The sequence below is a fragment of the Carassius carassius genome, chromosome 32 (assembly GCF_963082965.1).
Source record: "Carassius carassius chromosome 32, fCarCar2.1, whole genome shotgun sequence".
Classification (NCBI taxonomy): domain Eukaryota; kingdom Metazoa; phylum Chordata; class Actinopteri; order Cypriniformes; family Cyprinidae; genus Carassius; species Carassius carassius.
Window position 1 is genome coordinate 20,472,693 of NC_081786.1, and position 27,539 is coordinate 20,500,231.

The window sequence follows — 27,539 nt, forward strand, 5'->3', positions numbered from 1 at the left end:
GGCAGAATTTGCCGACTTTTCTCGCCCCAACTAACCTGATTCAGCACCATATCGAGACCGAGCCGGGCGTGGTAGTTCGCAGCCGGCCGTATCGCTTACCTGAGCACAAGAAAAAAGTAGTTCAGGCTGAATTAGGTGCTATGCTTGACATGGGGGTAATAGAAGAATCCAACAGTAACTGGGCGAGCCCGATAGTTTTAGTTCCGAAAACTGACAGCTCAGTCCGGTTCTGTGTGGATTATCGCAAGGTGAATGCGGTGTCGAAATTCGACGCGTATCCAATGCCGCGGGTTGAAGAGTTGCTTGATCGGCTAGGCACGGCTCGCTTTTATTCGACATTGGACTTAACAAAGGGCTATTGGCAGATCCCCTTGTCTCCCTTATCCAAAGAGAAAACAGCTTTCACAACGCCGTTTGGTTTACACCAATTTGTTAACCTTCCGTTTGGCTTGTTCGGGGCACCCGCTACCTTTCAGCGCCTCATGGATAAGATTCTGCGGCCCCATGCTGCATATGCGGCTGCCTACCTGGATGATATCATTATATTTAGCAATGATTGGCAGCGGCATATGCAGCATCTGAGGGCTGTCCTGAGGTCGCTGGGGGGAGCAGGGCTCACGGCCAACCCAAAGAAGTGTGCGATTGGGCGTGTGGAGGTAAGGTATCTGGGCTTCCACTTGGGGCATGGACAGGTGCGTCCCCAAATTGATAAGACAGCCGCTATTGCGACCTGCCCACGTCCCAAGACCAAAAAGGAGGTAAGGCAGTTCTTGGGGCTGGCGGGATATTATAGACGGTTTGTTCCTAATTATTCGGACCTCACCAGCCCTTTGACTGACCTTACTAAAAAGGAGGTGCCAGATACGGTCCAGTGGACGGAGCCGTGTCAGCAGGCCTTTACCCAGGTCAAGGCGGCTCTGTGGCGGGCTGTTGTTACACTCTCCTGATTTTTCTCTCCCTTTTCTGTTGCAGACAGACGCGTCGGACAGGGGGCTGGGGGCAGGGGCTGGGATGGCTCCCCGGCCTGAGTCGGGCGGTGGGGGTATGTGGCAGGGGGGGGCGTGGTTTAGCGAAGTCTGCAGCGGGAGAGAGAATCAGGAGACGAGCGGTAAGTGAGTGGTTTGGGCAGAAATTATCATCACCTGTTTCTTGTTCCAGTAATTGGCGTGGAGAGAGTATAAAACACCAGGGGAGACGGAAGCAAGTGAGAGAGAGACGGACTGCTGACGCGAAGCCGGAAACGAAACCGGAAGGAGTAAATCGGAAGTGCTGTGACCGCGTGTCAGAATAGAAGTCACCATTTGGTGTTTGCAAGTTTTAAGTTATTTTCTGTTTAATAAATACGTCAGCAGTCCTGGCGACCCCTTTGTCCTCTTCCTTGCCCACACGAACTTACCACAATCAACAAAACATGTTTTTATAAAACACACATAATGCGCAAGCTTCTGTCATTTCATCTTGAACAGGAGAACTGAACTGAAACTCTGTGAATACATGCCTCACAGACATGATAAACATATCTATAGAAAGCTTACATTACTACTAAATGAACAATAAATCAAAAACAAACTCTTTCATTATAATCATAATCCATAAAATTTAAATTTATCTCTAAAGGCGCGTCTAATGAGGGGATGGTCAGAATCAGCAACTTCATCCTTGTGACAGACTCAGAAAACACTAGTTTATTAGTAAATAATTCAAATATCTTCTTACGATTTCCCCTGACATTCATGGTAATTACTTTTGCTGGTGCTTTGCAGAACTGCTCAGCTGCACTGACGGCATGCACCATGGATACATGCTGCTGCGGGACACTAAACACAGTCCAGTCTCTCTTGACTCTTTTCATCACTAATTGATAAATGTCTAAAATATAAAAAGGAGAAGCTTAAAACTGGCCCGAGGCCCGACCCGCAGCTGTTGTAAAAAATTGGCCCGAATCCCGGCCAGAGGGGTGTAAAAAAAGTTGGGAAATGCAGGACTCTACCGTTCATGTTCATCGATACAGCAAAGTCCACTCAAAAACTGAGCCGACAGGAAACATCCATGTAGTACAGTATTGTTTCTGTTTGCAACTCTGGAAACGCTGCCCTCTCATTCATTGATCTGCTAACCGCTTTGTTATGCTCACGTGTTCTGATAATACTGTAGCTTTCTAGGACTAATCATTTGGATAATAACAAAAAAAATGTATATCCCTACTCTTAGACCTACCTGAAAAAAATTAAAAGCAACTTTCATTTTTAGGCCCATTGTTATATTTTATTTGTGCTATCATTAGCCGTTTCTTTATTTCATTACGATTATTTTATTACAGAATAATAAAAGTGTTACTGCAACAAAATTACCCTACTGTACAATCAAAAATACAGTGAGTGAGCAAAAGATTTTAAAGCAGTTCAGTTCTCCAGTAAAGTCCAGTCATGTCACGCTTATTTATTTAGTACTTTATGCAACAGATAGCCTTAAATCAAGCAGTTTTACATTATTAAACATGAAAAAGTGTCAATTTCAGTTAGAATAAACTATTTACTGATATAACACAGCTCTCCAGTGTGGAGCTAGCTAATGATAAAATATTTTTATTAAATGAAAAAAAAAAACACACAGACCTTAATAATACTTTATTTACTTTCAGCTACTAAGAGTTTCTCTGCCATCTCATTTTGTGCCAAATATATTTACTTGTATAAATTAGTTGTAATTAAATAATACGACTTTCAAAAGCTGAAGTGATTACCTTAAATTTATTTGCCCTGTTAAGTCAAATAATCCCAAATGGGCAAGATGCTGCCTATCATTGCTATCATGACCCCCAAGTCTCCATATTCTACACCCTATATATGGCCCAGGACCCTTTCTGCCCATATTACTGTTCTCAGCACACATAACCCTGACGAAAGCATCTGCTGTTTAAAAGCATAAAACCCTGCTTAAAACTGCAAATTCATTTTCCAGTCTGAAGAGCTCATTAAAACACTTATGGCACTAATAGCTCTTCCCGTTAAAAAGGCGATCTGTTATAAATGACGGCAATTGTGGCATGATGTTTTATCATCACAACCACCACCATTCCAGTGCTGTTTTCTGAAGGTTTGAGAAAAACAAAGAATACTAACAGGTTTTATCCATCAAGCGGAAGACAGTTGTTGGTGCCCTGATCAGTGATGACATTTCCCTTCCCACAGCTCACCCTCCCATCACACATGAGAAGGAGAAGACACCTTCAAGGTCGTCTCCTGAGAGAAACCACAGAGCACATGCAGACATATGGAGTGTCATCCACAGACTACCACACGCTAATTTCTCTCGATTAGCTTCTCGGTTTCTGCCACAGGAGAGGAATTACAAAAGCTTCAGTCTTGATCCAGCCCTTACAAATACCTGAGATGACCGAACACCTGAGAAGAGATGATACCAACCCTCAGACAACATACGAAACTACCAAATCTTGCTTCAAGTTTGATCGCAAAATATAATTATTGCTGTTCACCATCTGTTTGATTACATGACATTAACTAACTGATTGATTTTTACCGTACATTTCTGCCATATGGACATCAACTTGTTCAATCCAAGTCATGTGAAGCAGCATGATCATTTTATATGAAAAACAAATTGAATTTAGGGCTTTATTTATATATAAACATTAATCAACATACATACATAAAGCTCATCAAATACTGTACACATGGAAGTGTAACCATGTTTGCTAAACCCACAAGAAAAAAATGAGATTTACAGAAAACATGTATATGAACATGAGCAAATATGATTAAATATTAGCCAATATGCATGATACAATTTTCCAGAGATGCTGTTTCTGCAGGATGGGTCTTCATATTCAGCAGGACCTGCTGTTTGTTGACACTGGAGGTTGTTTTTCTCCAGGTTGACGCACTTGTGCGAAGCATCACAATCGCTTGAAGGTAAATCCATTAAAAAGTCCTTAGGAGCTCCTGCTCACTGTATCAATTATTAATGATGGTACCATTAAAAACAAACTCTCTCTGTCTCTGTGGGCATCATGACAGTACCTTCAGGTGGAGGCTTAGTCGAGGTCTCCAAACAAATGGTGAACTACATACGTACAAGCATGCATGTACAGTATACGCTTTTGGGTTTGTTTCGTCTAGACTACTGTGGACAAGCATCTCAGGTAGAGTGAGACAGTAAGTGCTTTGTTGTCTCCTGTCATCTAATGACTTTATCCATCAGTGTCTGTCCTGATGTGAACACGCATGGCAGGATCAGCGCCTCACAGTTGGATATACTGAGCTGAGCTTAGATGTGTGTGTGTGTCAGTGTAGCTTTTCATGGTGTGCACACCAAAAGTTAAGTGAATATTCGCTACTCATTCTAGATTACTCGCAGGATGTTTTTTGCATCACTTGTACAAATAAAAACCATAATAATAATAATAATAATATCCATTTTATGATACAACCAGACGTGTAAAATCAGATGCGTTAATAAGCTCTTCACCGATTGGTTTTCACAACAACGTGTCATGCGAGTTTCCTACGAGTTTACATTTTTCAACTTGTGTGGAAGATGTGATCGAGGCAAACATTGCACGTTCCTGGCAATCACATTGCCCAATTCGCGTCATTTGCACCGTCCGGCACAAATTTGCAACTATTTGCAACAATGCATTGACTTGTATGTAATCCGGTTACGCAAATAATTCAATTCGCTTTTGGTGTGCGCACAGCTTTAGTAAAAAACAGTATGTTTAGTAAAATCCACAGTATGAAAAATGGATCAACATAGCAACATTTGTAAAGAGCTCAAAGTGCAGAAGATGCTGGAAAACCATAGATTGTGTAACAGGCTAAATTAAAAATGCAAATTCACACACTGCCAGTATGGGGCACTTATAGGAAAGCAGAAAAGCCCTGGTTACTGCGTTTCATAAAGTGTTGTCCATTGTTGACACCTGCTTGTCATGGAAAAGGAAGTCAAATTGTGTTTAGATGTTTTCTAACAGCTGTTTCGATTTTTGTATTTGCTATGGTATCTATCAGACTAACACTACCAAATATAAGGTTTAGTTTACTATATTATGGTCAAAACCAACAGACAACAATGTGATGACAGTGAATGGTCCGTAAAAAAAATTAAAAATAAATCCAAAAACCCATTTCATGTTCAAATCTGGGTTAGTGTGTGGCTTTTACCAGTTAATACAACCTAGAGCCTGATTTACAGCTTGATTTGCGAGCAGAATTACACTAGTCAAGGCATTGTAAGGATTTAAAATGTCACTAAATAGTTACAAGTCTTTTATGGTATGAACTGCATAGTTCATATACAGCAGCAATCCAGAAAAGCACCGTTAATACTGGATCAAATACAATGCCGCCTCCAGCCCCTTCTCTATCGACAAGCCTCCCTCTGTAACAATATTATGTTTTTTTTTATGAGATATGCTACAAAACTGTAAAGCTGTTGAATAGTGTATTAACCTATTTGTCAGTGCCTGAGCTTGCAGTTATGTCACATCTTAAAAGCACACACACAAAGCACCCAGCCCATCACATTCCACCTTTTTCCCCCCTTACGAACGGGTCGATCAATCTGTTTCAGTCTGTAAAAAATGCAAGTTCTTAAAATAACCCCTCTTCAGGCACAGGAGCATTCTGCTTATTCAAATTTCAGTCCGCAAGCTGGCATCCAAACCAGACTGTCTGAGCACTCTCTCTCTTTCAGATTACTTATTGATTTGAGCAGCTTCTGAGAAGCACAAACATAATGGAGGCCCGGTCTCAAAGCACCTGCTTGTTTGCCTATGTGAACGCCTGTTCAGTGAGATTCTCCTAGTACAAAACCTGCTAAAATATAGCTTCTTTAGAGCTTAAAAAATAATCTTGCATGCTAACTGAATTGTGCTGTTTGAGCATTTTTATTAGTGGTTTCATGTCATTCCTGACCTTTAGAGATTGGTGTGATTATCACATGAAATTAAAATCAACTCATTTCACACCACATCAGAATCAGAAAGAGCATACAAGGAATTTGTTTTAGTGACATAAGCTTCCAGTACACAGAGACAACACCACAAAGACAATAAAAATAATGAGAATTAAAAAGAACACGCATGTAAATATAAATAGACAAAAATTGAAAAATAAATTGAAAAATATATAAAATTGTATGTACAGTTGTGCTATAGATGACAGAATGGAATGGAACAGAATGAGATCCAGGGATGTATGGAGGTGGTAATAAATAAATACAAGGTTATTGCAAATGTTTTTTTTGCATAATATGGGGAACATTTAACCCTTAAAGGCCTAGAACATTTTTGGGGTGCCTGACACACCTGCACTTTTCTTTGTTTTTCAGACCTATTCTAGCAGTCAGCATCAAGTGCCATATATCATTATAAACAGGAGGACATACAGTTTAAGTTAAACTAATTCAAAGTATGAATTTTTCTTTTGTTTTCTCAAAGAATGAATGAAATTACAGAATTTTAAGAAAAATGCAAGCAACAGTTGGGTGTTTTTTATTGTGTACTCAAACAGAAACTAGATATTTTTCTTTAGAAAGTTGTGTCTGGGTGTTTTACACTTCCAAATAAAATTTTGTTTAGATATACCATTCCCCAAGCAAATTATAGCCATTTATTACAATATTGTTATCTGCACTTTAAAGTAAAAAAAAAAAACAGGCCTATTTCGTTAACTAACAATAGAGATGTGTCCAAAAACATTTTAATGAGTAAAGAAAATGGAAAGAGTGCTATTTGATAACAAAACAAGTTTTTTTCTTCTTCTGAGAAATATATTTTCAATCTGAGTATGAACTATAAACACAAACTATGCAGCATAGGCTATAGTAAAAACAATTGCACAAATTGTCTTCAACAATACAGTGCAAATGATTCACAAACTATACAAGATGAGTGAGAATTATTCAGAGTGCAACAGAAAAAACAATGCGAACTATCTTTTTGAACTATATATTTTGTATAATTATTTAATTATAATAGACATACTATAAATGAGAGATCCGTTGGCTGTAATCTGTGTCAGAATTGATTTTACCGGGACATTGCCTAGTGACCCAAGACATAAATTCCAGTGCTGTATCAGATGTACCACTGTTTCATCCTTGGTTTTGATTTGTTTTATGTCAAAGTTCTCTGTCGTGTTTTTTTTTTGTGCTTTTTCAGAGAGTTTTCACATGCAAATGTGTTAGTTTGTGTTTGTATCCATGCACTCGCGACAGACTTCACTTTCACTTTGTGTTCGTTCATATTTCAAAAGCAATATGTTAAGTAGTAGTTCAAATGACTACTTATTGGTTGAATACGTTACAGTTTGAACCAATCTGGGCTCAGGGGTGGGACTACGCGTCAACAATCATTTCTGTTTGTCTCAGAGGAATGAAAGCATTGGTTTCTTCTGATGAATCAATGTCAAAATGTGATGACGTAATCACGTGCACTATGGCGCCTCTGAATATCCAAATGAGATAAATAGGATATCTCGTGGAGAACCTCTGCTTTACATCACTTTTTAAAGCACTCAGATTGGATTAGCGGTTCAAAAGTTATTAAACATTAAAAAAACAACAGTTATTTTTAGCCGCGGGCGGCTATATCAGTCTTTGAGGGTTAATTGTTCATAAGGTAGATTGCTTGAGGGAAGAAACTGTCCTTGTGCCTGGCTGTTGTGGTATTTGGGGCTCTGTAACGCCAGCCAGATGGCAAAAGTTCAAAAAAAGGTCTTTACATGAAAATGAAGGGTCATGGAGGATGACACTAGGAATATGCCGGTATCAAATTTTCATGTTGTGATTAATTGCTAATGCTTTAATCACGGTACACGGTATTATCACAATACTGAAAGTGGTCATAATACAGTATAAACCGGTTGAATAACCTTTTTCTTGAAAAAAAAAAAAAGGAATATTTAAATACAATAAAGCAATACAGAAAAATATATCAAGTTAAACGTTTTACACATATTAAAGTGCAAAAGAACTATAAAGACCAATAGGTATCACTTAACAATAAGACGTCATTAGTTAACCTTAGTTAATGCATTAACATTCACAATAGCTACATTTGCTACAGAAGTTATTAATCTTTATTTAAAAAAAAAAAATACAAGTCTTAGTTCATGTTAGTTCATTAAAACAGTTGCAGCTTTCAATTTTAACAACGTGTTATTAAATATTGGAATACCTAAGATTAATGAATGTTCAGAAGAATTTTTCATTGGCAGTTTATGTAATGAATTAACTAAATTAAGCCCTAATGTAAAGTGTGAACGAACAAAGAATCAGAACACTTTCAAACAATATCTATGGCATGTTGTAGTCCAGATTAAAATGTGAAAGTTTTTTGAAAATGAATAGCCCATTAAGTCTAAATATTTAAGTATTTGGTGCTGTGATGAACACCATAGAAAATCCACAAATCCTAATGGCTATTTAATTCCGTTTAAATACGTTTTAGAAAGTAGTGCAGCTGCTTCTTTTATGGGGTTTCCAGGGTAACGGCTGCATTTTCTGCAGTTTAGCGCCATCTGCTGTCAGAGAGTGAATGTGCTTTCATTCAGCGCGTCTCTCACGTGTTCCCCCATGTGATTCTCATGTATACTTGTTTACATCAGAGTGCACACGCGTCTCTCAAGCAGCAGTGTTGTGCATTTTTAACAAGTTGATGGGAAAAGTATTCTTAAAATGCATCCTAAATTCTGAATAATTTGTAATGTATAATTATTCACAGTATTTAGAAGTGCCCACAATAACAATATCATGTATTTTCTTTACAGTGATTTATCATATTACCGAATACCAGCATGTCTAGTCATGACAATGAAGGAACATTGTGTTTAGCAAAAAAAGAACTGATGACAACCTCCCCAATACTCTCAGCTTCAGTTACATTCAAGTATGTGCACGGACCTATTAGGGACCATTTGATGCATACAAAAAAAAAAAAAATAGGATCTGGCCAGCTCCAATTTGATTGGTTGACTGCTATGCAAATTCCAAGAGTCAGTGTTACAGTCCTGCACGGGTGACCCGCAAATTTGGCTGAAACGGGTGAAAAATATCCAACTGTGTCGGATACGGGTGCGGGTCGGGTCGGACACAGGGGAAACCCGGGTCTAAACACGGGTTCAAAACGGTCACGTGCAAACGTAAAAATAGGCCTACGTTCCACTTTAAAAAAAAAACACAATCGCGCGAAAGGCTGCATGAGTCATTAGTTAACAGACATATATATATGTATAACGCTAATATACAGATTCTGTATATATATATACAGAATCTGAATTAAAATGTGTTTGATTTAAGCCTATTACAAAATTTGTGTCATAAAATTATATTGCGCATACAGCTCAACTAACGCGATCGTTATAAAGGAGTTTAAACAACAATACACTTCCACTTGCATGTATTTGACAATCGGAATATCATATATTTTATTCGATAGCTAACACATTTGTGAATATGGGCCTAATCTAGGCTATCCAGGGTTGTTGTTGTTTTTTTTTAATTGCATCTGAAAATGACTTTGTGCAGCTCATTCACATGTGCGCTCTGGCGCAGATCCGCCTTTCGTGATGCTCAGCTGTGAACGATTTAAAAATGGGTGCGTTCGACTTGAAGCACAACCTCAGACGGTGGTATGATTTGTTTTTTGTTGTTCTGTTTTCTTTCAGGATCAAAAATACAACAAATGAAAGCGTTTATCTGTGTTTCCGACTGATGAGAACTATGCATATACATTCATAAATCAGTCAATTTGTATTTTATTATGAGATATTTTATTCTAATGTGATCAGTGACTCAAGCACTGATGGACCAAAGAGCACGTACTTTCGACATTTGCAGTAAAAACGTGAAATATAAATTCTCAGAAAATGCATTTAATACCAATATATTGAAACGTCCGTTTATATAGCCTACTCCATTAATAAAGGAGTCCAGACATTGGAAAAATATCAGTCCACATGCGTTTTATATTTAATAAGAGGGAAATAGACATGCATGCATGCGTGACAAAATATTTAACTTTTAGGTAGCAAAATATTTTTTAGTAATTCTGTCAATTACACTAAGGTTATTACATTGTCTGCTATATATTTGCTTCTTATTAATTAAATACGGGCAATTGATTGATAAAACATTGATCAAAATTAAGATAAAATGTATAAAAAACGAATATCTTTTAAAAAGAGTTTTCCATAAATAACTTCTGTATGACCTGGCAATAAAATTCGAAAAAAATGTGTCTAATGTGATTGGCTTAACTGATTTGATTTTGGGTGCGGGTCGGGTGTCGGTTCTATTTTAAGCAGGTCGCGTGCGGATTTTAATTAGTGCTGCTGTCGGAAAACGGGTCGGATGCGGTTTTAAGCACTGTGGGTACGGGCGGGTGCGTATTAAAAAATCGGACCCGTGCAGCTCTCTGGTCAGTGTGCACTTGATTTTAATCAGTCTGCTAGGAAGAAGTGTTTAAAACACTTGTAGCAGCCTGAGAACTTGTAGAGGAAGAACCAATTGCTGTATTCACCAAAGTGTAGGAGGTGAATGGCAAAAAAAAAAAACTCTTCAAAAGATATTTCAGAAGCAATTAGCAGCAAGTAAACATGTTATTCTATAGCAAGGACTGTTTACAGAAATAACTGCTACTTCTTACTTTTAAATTATGAAATTTCTGACCACAAAGCTGCAAAACATTTTAAACAGATTGCTAAAGTGTTTTCTGTGTAAGCTTTCACAGATATTGCTGTATCTTGAATTCGCCACCACTTTGCACATTAGCTGATTATTATAGCACCATCGATTTCACATTTATCTGCCCCTAGACATCATATAAAACAAGAAACTCTGGTTGGTTGCTTTTTAATGTCAATCAGGTGGGTTTTCTGTCTCTAAGTGGCTTATTATTGGTCAGAACAACCTATATTGTGGCAAATTAAAAATGTTTTACTCTGCAATACAATTTATGGACGCTGCTTTGCACAATATCTTGATTTAATAACAATCTGATGGCAAATGCTATACCTCTGAAGAGAAGCTGCATCAATTAACTCATTACTCACCTTCATTCTGTTAGAGCTATAGTTACAGTATGTGTGGGCACTGTGTTGAGGTCTACATCAAGGGATGAACAATGGTTTAAGGAAAACATAAGATTCTGTTTGACTGCTGCTCTGATGCATTTTGGAAATAAGCCACAGGAAATCTGGGCTGGGGCTCAACTGAAACTAAGAGCTATACAGAAATATCAGCAGTTACACCACAGGGAGACGAATCCTGCAATAAACACTAAATGTTGACTAGATATTTTCCTTCTCAGGAGGTTTGATTTTTAGAGAATGGAACTTAAAAAAATACCTTTATTTCCAGAAAGATATTACAGAATTAATAGAGTATATTTACATGACAACAATGCACTAAAAGCGAAAACAAAATGATCCCCATTCCCACAGATCTGCAAGAATGACTAAAAATGCTATATTATGCATGCCACGCCAAAAAAAAAAAAAAGCACTAAATTAAGTTAAAATAACAACAACAACAACAAAAAAATGGGTCATGAACTGAGAAATCAAAATTCCCTTTATCTTTTGATATACAAGAGGTCATTGTGCTATAAAACATTCTGTAAGTTTCAGAAATCAGTTTCCTTGTTAGTGTATAACCGCTTAAATTGAAGCCAATCTGCCAAAACGGTAATTTGTGGAATGTGCACTGTATGTTGTAATAGTGTGGCTAAACACCGCCTCAGCAGAAGATCAAAGCCCGCTTCTACATTGCTGCCTGTTCAGCCCCGCCCAGCAATTCTACATCACCTCCTGTTTAGCCCCAACCAAAGATTCACACATTTAGTGTGAACAAGAGAGGCGAAAACAGGTCTACGTAAAATCCAATTGATAAAGATGACAACAAAGACAAGATAATGTGCAGTGCCAACTTGTGTAAACAGTCTTTGCATTGCTTTCCTTCGGATCCTAACATTGGGAAAGAGTGGATGACCTTTATTTTTAATGAAGTTCCAGATCATGTCAGCAAGAAATTTTGTCTTTTGTTCACTTCATTTTAATGCGGACCCATTTACAAACAAAGCATAATTCTACACAGGATTCAAAGAAAGGCACAAGTGCGAGTAAAGTGTGAGCAACTTTTTATGATGTGATCATTATTGTTTTATTATGTGATCACTATAGTTTTATTACATGATCATTATTGCTGTCTTATAAGAGATGGTTTAATATTTACTGTATTAAAGCTCTTTCCCGCTAGCCTGGTAATACCAAACTCTGCTACTTAGCTTTGCTTTGTAGACAGAGTCTGGAAGGGCATAATTGACAAGCGTTTTCTTTCTCGTGGGGGGCGCTTGTCTGAAGTTTAAAATCCCTGGTTATCCGTAAGCCAATCAAATAACGCAAAACCATCGAGCGAAATACTCGTAAGTTTCTCGCTGACAATCGGTAACAGTTGATAAATTTAACTTTTCCCAAAACCTGTCGGGACTCGGGAGTAGGGCCACAACTTCACCTCCATTCAAAATGTGAAATAAACACTCTTCTTGTTCGGGCTTCAGTTGGCAAACGCCGGGAATATTCTCCACAACAGAGCGAATAGCATCCCGTGTCTCCGTGTTCGATTTCCCTAACCTAAACTACACTCCTAAATTCGGCGCTTAGCTTCTACGTCACGGCGCTCAGCCCGCCCTCTGTTCGTTGATTGGCCGGCTGTTTTGGAGCCGGAGGAAAACTGGGCGAGAGTTCGCTATCTCAGACTGAGTACAGAAGCAAACTGAAATTGAGCAGAAGTACAAAGTCTGATGAAGTCAGGCTACTTTTCCGCCACTTAAAGAAAAAATATAATTCTGTAAGTCATAATAAATGACAAACATTCTCATAATTAGTTAATCTATTACAATATTCAGAGGAAAAAAAATCTTAAACTCTGAAAATATTGAGAAACTTTCTCGAAATAATGACTTGCTTTCTCAAAATAAATTATTTTCTCATAATAATGACTTTGACTTAACATCTCGTAATAACGAGAAACATTCTGTTATGAGAAGCTTTCTCATAATAATTACTAAACATCCCGTAATAGATCATTATTTTGTGTATTTGATTATTTCTCAAATACTGTACATCGCTGTAGGTCGTCTATGCCCCACCTCTCTCAAACGTGTCGTTTTCTACAAAGTCCCTTCTTCCGACAAGCGCAGTCTGCTCTGATTGGCCAGCTGACCCAGTGCATTGTGATTGGCCGAACACAGCAAGCGCTCGTCGGAAATGTAACGCCCCTTTCCATAATCGTGAGCTTCATCTATCAAAATAAAATGTAAAGGCAGTTAATAATGTCCTTAGTCTTACCATCAGTTCAAGCCCAAAAGGGGAACAAAGTCACGTGACAGACACAGTGATTTGTGTTTGCAGTACACAAGTTACGGTTAAAACAGCTGACTCCACTGTGATGAGACAGTCTCAGTCTCTCTCTCTCTCCCTCTCCCTCGCGCACACACACGATGAGCAAAACTCCACATTTGAACAGTCAACAGCAAATGCTTAAACTAATAACAAAACATACTAAAAGTCACAGCAAAGTCAGAATTACCTCCTCTCCTAGGTTCACGAAACGGTCGTCCATAAAATGCGTTGCTGTTCTGCTGTAAGTAGGGCTGGACAATTATGGCCTAAAATCAAAACCTCGATTAATTGAACATTCTACCTCGATTACGATTAATGAACGATTATTTTGTTTCAGTTTTGTTTTTTGCCCTCATAGTTCACTGACAAGGTTTGTACTGTAAGCAGGGCCATAGCTGGGGTTAGCAGGGCCCCGGTACAGGTTGTAACAGTGGGCCCTGTTTAAAAGGGTTTAATTTGTATGTTCGTTCTGTTTTTTTGTTTGTGCTATTTACACAGTGTTTAAGTTTTTTCAAGTTTGTAAGTGTCCAGGTACAGAAACTGAATAATTAAATGTATAATATCACTGAATAAATTTTGGTTTGACTGTTTAATTTTTACAGACACCTTACATTTCTCACATTATCAGTTTATTTGCTATAGTTTAAATAATGGTAATAAAATATGACAAGAACTCAGAGTTAAACTGTCAGAACAAATTCATCTTGATAATTTCAGATAACTTTGATTGTAATCCATTACATATCTTTCTATCAAACAAACCTTCATACAACAGTCAATACTTTGTTGGCCAATTACCAAGCAATGATTAATTGTGTTCAGTCTGTGGTGTGAAAAGGTTGCATCAGCAATTCCGCAAAGGAGAGCTCAGTTCAGTGTTACTGTCTGTGAGACGCGGCTCTCTCTCAGCGTGCGCACCGAGCACAGCGCGAGTAACCAGCTGCTCAGTTCAGCTTTTCCGCGTCTTGTGTTTGAATGCTTTAAAGTTTTTTTGAATGGTTAAATTGGCAAGTGCCAAGGCTTAATAACACATGAAAATGATACGCTTTCATGACAACACGCAGCAGAATTCAGTCAACTGTCCTGAGCATATTTTTAGACTGACCTCAGCCAGACGGTTGAGATCGACTAGTAAAGACGGGATATTTTTTCCAATTGAAAGCGCGATCTGACATCATAGCTCACTATCAGCAGTTATTTGATCTATGTTAGTAACATTTCTTACAGATTATTGCTCGGTGTAAGAGATAAATAAAGATCAGATAAAGATAAATTAGCACAGTACCAGTACGAGTGATTGCGTGTGTGAATTAGTATTACTGTCTCTATATTATTGTGAAGCTGTGGGTTGTAAATAGCCTAGTTCCTCCAAAAATAGAAAAATATGCTATAATAAGTTGCGATTCTAAGCTACTTTAGTAATAAATCACAGAACAGCGCTGACAACTAGTTTTTGCATTCCTCTGTGAGCGCGATCTTCACAGCTGTTTATATGAGTGTTTGTGCCACAATGCAGCTGTGCGAATATGTGAGCTCGAAATAATACACATCCGACCGTCTAATCACTTGAATGTCCAAACCATAAAACAAATACAGCTGACAAAGTTTAGTGAAGACGCAAGGCAAGGCAAGGCTGTTGAACCGGCGTTCACCTCCGTGTTTTGCTTTTATGCCACTGACTGGATGGGGCAGAGTCATGTGGCTACACACGCGGTAGTATGCTTTTAAGGGGGAAGTATTAACAGGATAAAAAAAAAATGAAATAACCGACAAGGGAAAATAAAGTTGGTTAGAGGTTCTGAATTTCGGTTTTGATTACTTTTCGCTTAATCATCCAGCCTTAGCTGTAAGTAATCTTAAAGATTCCTAAATGCATCTACTTTCGGAAGGCCAAATAAAGAGCTTTTGCTTTCACCTAGATACACACCACACTTTCACCAACATGTCGCTATCTTGCCATTACTCCTGTGTTATGCATGCATGGATTAAGTCACTATTTCGAGAAAGTTTCTCATAATAATTAGAAACTAAGTCAATATTTTGAAATGTTTCTCATTTCAAGAAAGTTTCACAATATGAGATACTAAGTCATAATTATGAGAAATTCTCATTATGACAAAGAAATCATATTTTTTCCATGGCACTAACGTGCTTCCATAGTACTGAATATTTATGAGTTTTAAAAATAGTAAAATCCATGAAGAACTTTTAGTTTTTTATATTTTATAAAGCATTTTATTTTCCATGTTCTCAGGAAGCTGATAATGTAGCAGCTGAATTATTCAAGTTAAGCGGTATATTTAGCTTCATAAGCAGTTGTCATGCAAGGCACCCATTTACTATTTTTAAAAAAAATACATTTGACACACCAAGATGATGTGCTGCCACTGTACTACTCCATCGCTGATTACAATGAACCAAGGGTATATTAGTTTTGAAAGTTTTGCAAAAAAACAAAAAAAACAAACAAAAAACAACAACAGGGAACTAATTCAACAATTATGTCTGAATTAATTTTGTAATGGCTAACAGCTTAAATTCTTAAAAAGAATAAACAACATTATAACAGTGAGAAAGAAGCACACTCCACAAACTCCCACATGCAGCGTGATTTAAATTCATGAGCAAATGTTTCACAGTTGTGACAGTCGACGTGACCTCCACCTGACCTTCAGCTCGGTGGGCTGCTGACAGAGATGGACAGATCTCATCTTTCTTCTCCCTTCTCGCTCATGTAGTTGGCAAAGCCCTCAGATCACCGCTCACTCACATTCTGACTGGGAGAAGCAAGGCTAAGATCCACGATGTCAGCGCTTGACTATGGCACGTGGAGTACCGCTGAGCAAATCTGCCTAAAAGGGGTACATTCATTATGGATCGCAAGCAAATAGAAAAGGCAGATTCCATCAGCCCACGATGACAAACTTCCTCAGCTCACGACTCTAAGAGACAACCCCCGAAGTGTTCCATAATCTCACATCGCAGTGCAAACAGGGTCACGAGCACCGAACTGCGGCATTCGGCAAATAAGAGCGGTTTAATGAGAAAGCCCTCAGGCACTGAGATGCCAGGACTCCCAAGATCCATCCGAAGATCTGGTCACATTTTCCTCAGCATCTCCAATGGTCACAGGGATGTCGAGGGGACGGTGTCTAAAAATAGCCTTCCTGCTTCTATTTATAGAATGCACAAGGCAAAGCCACATATCAATTTCTCTCATAATCACAAATCTTCCCTTTTGTCTTTCCACAAAGCTGCCTAGAGGGATAAGAGCGATAACGATTTCCAGTCAAAGCAGCTTAATTTACTGTTGGAACAATTCATTTCAATAAGCTGGCAGGACTGAGCTCCATTCCATTGACATTTTCATGAATATATTACATTTTGTGCAGATTGAGGTCTTTATCAGCATTGTCTGGTCAATATCAGTGTCAATGGATGAAAGGGTATGATATTGTGAAGTAAGAAGAATTTCACAAATTGTGGACCAATAGACAATAAATCAAAGACACTGAAATTATATTATATGTGATCAATTTGATTTCTAAGAAAATAAATAAATAAAAACTTTCGAATAAATAGTCAGATGACAATCTTAAATGGAACAGGTTCCCAAAGCAGTCAGTAGATTTTCTGTGTGCAGTGGCTTAGTGGGCCATCTGTTTTGAGTGAGTAGTGAATATTGAGCCTAATCTTCACTAAATTTAATATTCAGCCAGATATCAAAAGGCAGAAATATATCATAAGTCATTAGAAGAAGTGGTTGAACACAATTATGCCTGTGACAAACACATTTATGTTATTTGTGTTATGAATGTTATTTGTGGATGGTTTTCACTTTTAAAGCTAGTGGTAAAAAAAAAAGTACGTGATTTTTTACGCACATATTGGGATTTATAAAAAATAAATATGTACGCACCATACGGACATTATAAACCATGCGTCCAAACTTTTTCGTGGAGTGAGAAAATTAAGTTAGTAAACAACGACAAACTCTGTTTTCATGTTGATATACACATTTACATTAAATATTCCACTCGCATTAAGAGAGATTAACACTGAAATTACATAATTTTACAAACAACATAATTGCATAATTTCATTAACAAACAATTTTCCTGTGACAAGTTATTTTTATTAAAGCGAGGGGTGCTATAGGTGCACAATAATTAATATTTAAACCAAACTACCCGCCACGTTATGAAAAATATTTTAGCGAGAACAATGATCGATGATGCGCACTTACTAGCAAAACTGCATACAGTACATTTAATTTGATAATAAATAATCGAAATTCTATTTGGCCAGTGTAAAAGAATGAGATCATCTAAAATATCTGAGAACTATTCAATACCATTTTGTTTTTATGGATATTTTCATGTATTTATTCTAAAACACAGCAGGGATACTATTTCCCTATTGTCTCTGTGTTAAACACGAGGTCACGTGCATGGGAATTTGCATGGAAATGATATGCAGATGAGGTTATGCATAGTAAAACTTGGCGTTGTAAGCTCCATATATGGTGATTTCGGGGAGGAGATGAGAAATGCACATACACACAATCTTCCCCTGACTGGGATTTATAAAGAGATTGTTGCGCAGGTTCTGGTGTGCGCATGGTTTTATAAATCTGAAAACCTTTGGGCATACGCAAAATCTAGCTTTTGTGCCCAAGTAAAATTTTAGGATGAAATATATGGAGAGTTTTATAAAGGAGACCCCCGTTCTGGTAAAATGAGTCACAATGAGCCAATTTTCAAAAATTAGTTATGTTTATTTTTACATTCTCAGTTAAAGATCTTCAAATTGATATACGAGTCGAGTTAAAATTAAGTTTTCTGAAGGCTCCAAAGCAAAAATCACCAAGGAACATTATCTTTTCCTTCATTTCTTTTCTTAATGATCATTCTTATATTAATAATTACTATATAGCAGTAGTAGCAAACCATGTTGGAGGTTTTTCAATAAATTTACAACTGCCTAGGGTACCTGGGAATTTTTTACATTTGGTATGCCCTGCATTGTGAAGTCTTTTCTCAGTATGAAGTTCATCCTAAACAGTGTTGGGAGAGTAACTATTTACATGTAACAGCATTACATAATTTCAAAATAATAACAAAATAAATGTAACTAATCGGTTACAGTTACTCAGAAAAAAGTGCAATTAAACTACAGGTTACATCTGAATATTTTCACACAAAATTTTGTTTATTTTCCAAATTACATTGAAGTTACCTTCCCAGCACTGATCCGAAGACAAGTGATCACTCATTATGAAGTGATGTATGAATTACCTGGTTCTGTGCAGTTCTTCTCTGTCTCATTGTCTCCCACTGTGGCCATAAGTCTTCGGCCCACGTGATCTCTGGGAACAGCGAACCCCTCCTGAAGCACCAGCCCATGACCTGTGAATAAAGATACATACATATAATTTTAAAATGTACAAATTCAGAGCGTAGGCGCCAAAGCTGTTGTGAATACGCTTACCCGGATCCCTACGTAACCAGCACAGATCTGCTTAATTACTGTCGTTTAACAAATAAATAATTTAATGAGAGACACATACATACTCCCAACAATTTAATACATAATCTTATGTTACACCTCAGATGACAAGGGACTTTATAATATTAATTTTAATTATCTATTCTGTGACATTCTGTCAGACAACTTGGGTATGCCGAGTTTGGACAGCAGAAAAGAAAAACCCTACGGTTTAAAACAGTTTTATACTTTTAGCATGTCATCTTACATTACATTTCATGTCAACTATCCAAATACTCATCATAACCATGGAATAGATTTCAACTTCGAGCTAATTAGCTACATTATTTGTCAGTCAGGCTTGGGGTTAGTGTGTGATGCTGTGGCCTTGATCTGCATGGCTTTCCGTTTTAATCACTGTTCCTATGTGGTTAGCAGCACCACAGGGGTTATTTATTTTGAGAAAATCATAGAAAGAAAATGGTGTGAAGATTCAACCATGCATACGGTCCAACAGCCAGAACTTGAATTAGGATTTTATGCCTCATATTTTGCCCGCATTTCTATGCTTCAGCAGTCGATTTCAGCACATAATTTTCTCATGAGGATATGGAGTGTGGACCCAAAAAAACACATTTATCTTGTTCTGAAACTATGGCACATATTTAGTGGAACATATTTATTTGACAGTTGGCATTACATCTGTTACTCACTGAATACATTGTGTTTGTTCAGATCATAAAAAAAAAAGAAAAAGAAAAAAATATTTTATTCTCTATTATTTTAATGCACACAATATCTTTTAAATATTCCCAACATTACAAGTAGCCAGACAGTGACAGAAAAAAATTCCACAGACTGAGAACAACTGCAGCAAAACCGGTAAAAAATATTCCAACTGCTCCCAAATCAAGAACAGAATGACCCACTTACAGCTTATGAGAGGCAGAAAAAAAGAAAAATAGCAGTAAAGTTGTGTAATGAAGTGTCACAGGAGGACAGAACAATGAACTCAACTATAGTTCCCTATAGTTATCGATGGAGGATAATGAGAAGGTGCAGAAGAACAGGAATGAGATTTGGGAAGCTGGTCCATATTAGGTGTGATGTTCTGTAATCACAGCAGGAGTGCACACCAGATGGACTCTTGACAGGCTTATCAGATATGCCAGCATCCGTAGAGCCATTAAGCAGAAAGCACATATTCAGCATCCTCATCATTACAATATCATGTGCAGGTAATCCCTTAAGCCGCTTGTAATTTTGGCGTAATTAAACTCAACCACACCCACTAGTATCGCTCAGCCAGGCAGGAATGCTGTACATTTTGTAGACAATAAGAGTAAGTGGTGAAGGAGTGGATGCCGAGTTGCCATATCCTTCATACTGATATTAATTATATTATTACATGATTTCTTGTTTGACTATTAATCAAGTTATGGCAAGAGTGAAATGTTTAACCTTATGTGCGCTTATGAGATATTAAAGAATCCTGTTCTACCCTGTATTTCTTTTCCTCAAGATTAATGGCCACATATTATGTGTGTGTAGCCAACTGTAATAAGACACTCGCCAGTGCTAGAAAGCCTTGAATTTTAGATAAGTTCTTTGTGTATGTGTGTTAGTATCTGTCTGTACAGGGAGAAGCTCAGACAGTCCCAGGACAAACGATCAATTGCCAGTGTCCAGCGTATCAGATATACGTCTTTGGAGAGTTTATCTAGGTTTTGGAACCAATCAGAATTTTGTTGACTTATGTATTGACGCAATTAGTATCCTCTGTCAGGGTATAACTGTGGTTGATTTTGAGTTGTACGGGGGCGGCCTACGAACTCCATCGAGAGTAATGAAGCGGACTTCTGCTGATGAAATTGCAAACTATTTTCTTCAAGTAAAATTATTATTATTAATTGAACTCATCTCTGACTCCTGGTCTTCATTGTGACAACACCTGGTCCTTGGGTTTTAACTGTAAATTCCCCTACAGTGGAAAAGGGCGATGCAAAATCCCTTGTAATGAGACGTCATGTGTCTGAGATGTGCTTGTACCACAGCGGTATGATATGTGCTCCATTTATAACCAATATAGCTCAATGGGTTTTCATTTCAGCTGGAAACTCCAGTCAATTGTATGTGTAGGTAAATTCTAGGAATGCAGTTTCCAGCTAAAATGAACACCAGTGGCAGTAAAACGACAACGGTTGTTGCTTTTTTACAAGTTACGATTAAAGGGGTAGATTAGAAATACTCAAATACTGAACTTTTTCTATGCAGTACTATGTTATGACCTCAAACACTTACCATAGTGCATTATTTGCAAATTTACACATTTTGATGTTTGCATCACATAACCAGCTCTATATGTTGGACCAGGGGTGGACTGGGACCAAAAAGTGGCTCTGGACTTTCTGGCCCACAGCAGCCCACCACATAATAATGCAAACGCCCCGGTTTTGATGTCATTTATTAATTTAATATTTAAGTATACAGTTTGGGGATTTTAACCAATAGGGCAACTGATCTTCCATTGAAAAAAAAAAAAAAAAAAAACTTGCGTGCAGCAGCTGTTTATTTAGCGGCTCCTGGTGAGTGATACATGCTCATCAAGACACAAACATTCTCCTGGAACTCACACTTTGCATTCAGTTAACAGATCCATACGAATCATGCATGAAATAGAAGTTTATACACTCAAACTATAGCTTTATGTGCTTTACAGATGAACTTGACGTCTTTATTCATTCGAGATGTTCAATAATAGATAATCTCTGACTCGATAATACACGTTCATGATCCGATTCGTGAACCGCTGAGTCAATCTTTTAAAATAATCATTTATTTTGTTTAACAAAACCAGTGTGGAAACCAGTGGTTCACAAACTGGATAGATCTGAGGGATAGATAGATTTTTCAGTCGGGCTCCAAAATGTATCACCGCCCTGACCGACGGGATATCTTGAATAGTGAGTTAAAATTCCAAACTTGATTCGCGTTGTTCACTCACTTGAAAGGGTGAAACGGATTGTAGTTGATTGTTTGTACTTGTTTCTAAATCTTGCTGATTCAAGCATTTTAAACAATTTGCGCCCGCGTTCGGAGCTTGCGCACACTTGTTCAAAGCACGCGCTGTGAGCAGCATTTCAGACAATGTGCGTACACTGAATTCATTCATCTTTCACGTATCGTAACTTCTGAATGAACACCTACACACACAATTATCTCAAAATGTTATCTCAAAATAATTCTCGTAAACACAGTTGGTTATGTTTTAAGTGAATGTATACAGTGACCTGCTGCTCAGAGAAATTCGCTGTACCGGATGAATCTGTCTCTCTCGCTCTCTGTAAATGACACGACGTGAAAGGGGGCGCGTTTCAAAAGATACGCAATGGAGTAGACCAAACTAAACCGAGAGGGAGGGCAAAACACTGCAAACAAAACACACTCCTTGTCGGCCGCGCGATCGACTCACTCATCCATTTGCGTAGAAAAGATGTAATATGATTTCCGTCAATTAAAAAATAAATAAAATAAATAAGTGTGTGTGTGTGTGTGTACCAGGAGGGCCAGCCCACATTGGCCAGCGGCCCGCCGGGAAAAGTCCCGGTGCTCCAGATGGCCAGTCCGCCCCTGTGTTGGGCAAAATGACAGGTTTTAGGAACTTGCCACTTTGTTGTGGCAATGGTGTGGCTAAACACAGCCTCCACAAAAGATCAACGCCTGCTTCTACATCACTGCCTGTTTAGCCCCACCCATCGATTCGTGCATGTAGCGCATGATGTTTTTTGATGTAAAAATTAGGGGTACACGATAAATATCGGCCAATAATAATGCACATCTCGTCAGTAAAGCCGGTTCTCTAATCAGCGTTAAATTCCATCAGGTACTTGATTTCACAGAGTTTTACTGGCTTTACTGACGAGATGCGCATTAATTATTGGTCAATATTTATCATGCACCCCTAATAAAACTCTTGATAAAAGTATAAGTATAAGTGGACCTCAGAGAATAGTACAAAATTATAAAAAAGGCTTTTCATGACCCCTTTAATGCAATTCAATGGAAATATCACTTTGAAAGTGTTGCAAAAAATGCAAGTAGTAGAGTAATATTTTCCAGAAATGTCATCACAGGCATTTTTTCCCCCAGTGAGCCTCTGTTGGTCTATTAAGGTATGTATCATATTTTGGATACTGTGCCGTCTGTGTGGCTCTTCGCCTGGCACTGATTCAAATTCCTGTGTCCTCTAGGATGCTTTTTATTTACATATTTAAATTACACAGGAGACTGTTATACCCTCCTTCAAACAGATGTGATTTTTAAATCCAATTCTTAAAACTACCTTCCCTCAAATACCCTTTCACAGTACTCATGTGGAGAGATAAATAAAGAAAACCTCAGACTTTCTGCTTGCTAATGATCAGTGGGGGTCTCAGATCTCTGCACATAACTCCAGTTTTATTTTTAAAGATTTGTTGTTGTTCCAAACTTGAATGACCTGGAGCACAGAGATGTTAATTAAATATTCAAGATGCAAATCTCAACACACTTTTGAAGAGAGCTGGGGAGCAGTGGTATCGACCGGAAATTGTATCTTTTTTTGATAATCCATTACACTCAGATGTACATTATAAAACAGAAGAAATTATCTGTTACTTCCTCAATTTCAAAACTTTAAAAGATAGAGCTACCAAAGTTCTTCCCCGTAATAAAACTATACACTGTAGAAACATTTTTCCAATTATTGGATTGATTGTTTTGGATGTTTTACAAGAAAAAAACATTTCAGTCTTTCTAAATTTAGTGCGATACTTGTTTCTTTGTAATTAATTGAGAAATCGTCTTGCAATTTCGGAGTGAAAACTGTTTCTAAAAAAAAGAATAATAATTGTTTAACGTCATTCAAGTAAATTTTCAATTGTTGTTGTTAAAGTATGTTCTAAGTGTCACAAAATGTCAACAGTCTCAGTCTTGGATGTCACGTCCACAGACCATTTACTTAACGTCTGATGCATGTGGCACACAAAACCTAAAAAACTTCATGAGTTTCAAAGTTTGCATCTTATTGGTTCAATTCTACAGTATTTCCGCGAGTATGCGTCACATTCTTTAACAGTCTGGAAATAACAATATCATGATGCCAAACCTCTCATGGAAGAAAGCGGTCATGTGACAATCAATGCTTATCAGGAACAACTACATGCTGGATTTTCAAAGGCATGTGAATTTCATGGCATAGCCTTATTAAAATACGTCAAAGATTTTACAAGCCGTTCTGTTATTGTATACTGACATCAGCTTTACATTTTCATGCCTCTAAACAGGATTAGAAACAAAACAAACTGTGATTGTTTGCTTCTTCAGTCAGAAGGCAGTCCTTGGCCATCAGTCAGAAGGTCTTTCTATGCAAGACTAATAATACTAACATGGCAATTTAGTACATTCTCAAAAATACACAAAAATATATTCGTAATACACACCTTCATGCCTAAAAATGAACTTCAAGGTCAAGAAGTTAGTTATTCATTTAATACAGAAAATTCATATGAAAATAACATTCATTAAAGTAATTAAATCATAAATCATCTTGATCCGCCTGTGGCTTTATTGACTCCGCCCTTCAGAATATTGACACGCCCATTTAAACGTTTGACCCCGCCTACGTTTTCCACAGTTTGAAATAAGCAGCTAAGGTTAACCATCGAATACAACGAAAAGGTGCATTCAATTTTTTACGTTCCGCTACACAAACACAACCAGGGACTGTCAGGGAAATATTCGGGACATAAAAACCATAGCTTGAATCAATAAGACGGCTTTATATACTGTGGGCTACAACGTGTAACCATGCCAAGCCACATCTCCCCACAAAATAGCCAAAGAATAACAGACGTTAAGATGCTGTCAACCCTTCTTGTGCATTAATTCATGTGAATCCCGAGAAAAGAGATGTTCTCCCCACTCAGACCAGACTCCATACACACTACAGTAAATAATTCAACATCTGACGTCCCAAAAAAAGAAAAATGCATGTACTGCTGCCTTTTCGGCACATTATTAATATACGATAACGACAAGTATAGATGTGTAGTCCCAACAATACATACAGTACAGGGACAGTCAGTCACTCACCTGTTTTTGTGAGTAACGCCGACATACACCACGCCAAGAACAGGAAGCTGCAGATGAAGCACACCTGCACGAACAGCATCTCTCTCCTTTTGCGAACTTTAAACATTTTGGTAATGATGCTCTTTTTGGCTATATTGCAGCTCTGCTCCAGCTCGATGGTCGTCTGCGGCTGGGTCATTTTGTGAGTGGATTTCGGTGTAATTGAAGGCACACAGATGGCCGGGACCGCAGGAAATCAGGCTCGGGATGAGGTCCTCCTCATGTCCAGCGCGCGCCGATCCCGTCTGTGTGCGAGAGGAGAGCGCTTCAGTCCCAGGTGCCTCCTCCACGCGCTCGTGCTGATGTTGTGTTATTAAAGCAGCCGCGTGTCCTGTTGCGAGAAAAAACGCTAATTATATTCAGTATAATTAATCACTGGACATATTTTGGACGGTGTGCAGTCGGGCTTCAGACTTGTCTGGTGATAGTAAGAATAAAACCCATGTTCTCTTTGACATATGAATTATACAGGGGTAGCTAGGTGTCCTGGTATTTATTGAAATATATAAGCAGCCCTGTCAGTAAACGTCTTTAGGATCCATGACGTGTACGCTCAATTCCTCTGAAGAAGTTGAGGTTTCATCTCCCACTCATGCAGCAGCTGTGACTTCTACATGTGAGAGACTGTTACGCGCCTTCACGTGACACTGATGACGTACTGTATGCACACTGAGCCTCCTACACTGACTAGACTAGACTAGACTACTATAATCCCTGGGAAAGGCATGGATTCTACTATATAAATAGTGTAGGCTATTCTTAATAAAGTCACTGTTAAATACTGTATATCACACTAATGATATCAATTTTAAATTCAGAAATGAGCATTTTATCACGTGGATAAAATATACAGTTATAACCAAGTTTAAGAGTTTCATGGATGTGTATAGCTTAATAATATTAACCATTGACCATTTAAAGTAACAGTCTCACAAAAAAATGTTTCTTTGTTTCTTTGTGTCTATCTTTTCTATAAAATTGCCCTATTAAAAATTATGGGTTGTTGTAAATTAATCCTTGTTGAGTCACTTTGACAGACTTAGGTAGAAAGCAGCTTATATGGTTCTGAATTGCCAAGCAACATTTTTTCCAGGCTGTTTGCAAGGGTTCTTATTATGTGAGGCCCTGCATTTACAAATGACAAGAAAGTGGTTCATAAACTTAGTAATGCAGTGACCACAGGATGCCATGGTTGTACTCCGTAAAGGAAAAATGCCTTTGGAATAAGTTTTTTTTTTTTTAAGAAAACATCAGGTTAAGTTCAGTTGCCTAATGCAATAGCAATATTTACATTTTAATTAGTCACAAAAAGGTAAAACAAATATCAAAATCTGTAATTTTAAGAAACTAAATTAAGATCACAAACCATTTTCTCGCAACTGTTCTACAACCCTCACTATAAAACTTGAGAAAAGTATGATATTTGAGTGTCAAAACAAGTTCTCCCGGACACTGGAAACAGCACATATATTAAATTGAATTCACTGAAGGAAAAGCACATAATTGGTAATAGTATATTTTTACAACCAAAGCAATGTATCTGTAATACTGACTTCAGTCATGTTGGAAAACACACCTCAAAAATTTTATGGATATATGATCCAGTAACACATATACAGTATATTTTATTATTTATGTGACCATTATTCAATGTAAAGTCCCAAAAAGCATGTCTGCAATGGAAAAAAAGTCATGAGCGCAAATAGCTGATGTTTTTCAGCCACATCTTGTCCACTTCAAACCTCAATTCCATTTTAAATGCAATCTTGGATTTTCACCAACATAAAATGCAGTTTGTGTGTTTTTTTTATTTTTAGCTTTTTGATACAAATACTGTTATCGACTTCAGGCTGTTGTCTGGCTCACTTCACTGCATCAATATTTTTGCCACTTCCTTCCTAGTCTCAGCCTCAGTCAGTGAACCTGCTGGTCAGGTATGGTTAGATTACTCCTTGACTTTCTTAATATCTAGGGCAAAGTTATGCCCAGTTGATTTTTGGATTACTTACTGAATCTGATACACTTGTATTGACTGAGACTGAGTAAGTAAAATTGATGGACAGAAATGAAAATGGTTAGCAGGTTGCTATGGAGGGTCACCCAGGACCCTTCACAGGGGGTGAGATTTGAAGTAATGGATCCTATTTGGAAATATACATTTTCTTTCCTCTGAATTTTTCTCCCTTTGTGTGCCTATGGCAGTCAACCTGTTTTTTATTTTTCACAAACACAATTTAAAGCAATAATTCACCCAACAATAAAAATTAGCTAAAAATCACCCTCAGGCCATCTGAGATGTAGATGAGTTTGTTTTTTCACTGGAACAGATTTGGAGAAATTATATATGGTTTTAGGTCTGTGCATTTTTCTCTCCTGATTCAGAAAGCACAACATTTTCACTGGAGAAAGCAAAATTGTGAATAGCAGACTAGAAGCAATGGTTTATATTAATGGTTT

The 27,539-nt window shown here is 37.7% G+C and overlaps 1 protein-coding gene across 1 annotated transcript in view; it reads right to left on the reverse strand.

The window, feature by feature from the left end:
* Positions 1–25,515, reverse strand: part of LOC132112953 (sodium/potassium/calcium exchanger 4-like) — a 45,155-nt gene extending 19,640 nt beyond the window's left edge. Inside the window, exons 1-2 of the mRNA XM_059520717.1 lie at positions 25,044–25,515; positions 18,722–18,832 (exon numbers count right to left, since the gene is read on the reverse strand). Coding sequence (XP_059376700.1) covers positions 18,722–18,832; positions 25,044–25,221 — 289 coding nt within the window. The 5' untranslated portion in view covers positions 25,222–25,515. The remainder of the gene's footprint in view (positions 1–18,721; positions 18,833–25,043) is intronic.
* Positions 25,516–27,539: the final 2,024 nt, after the last annotated feature.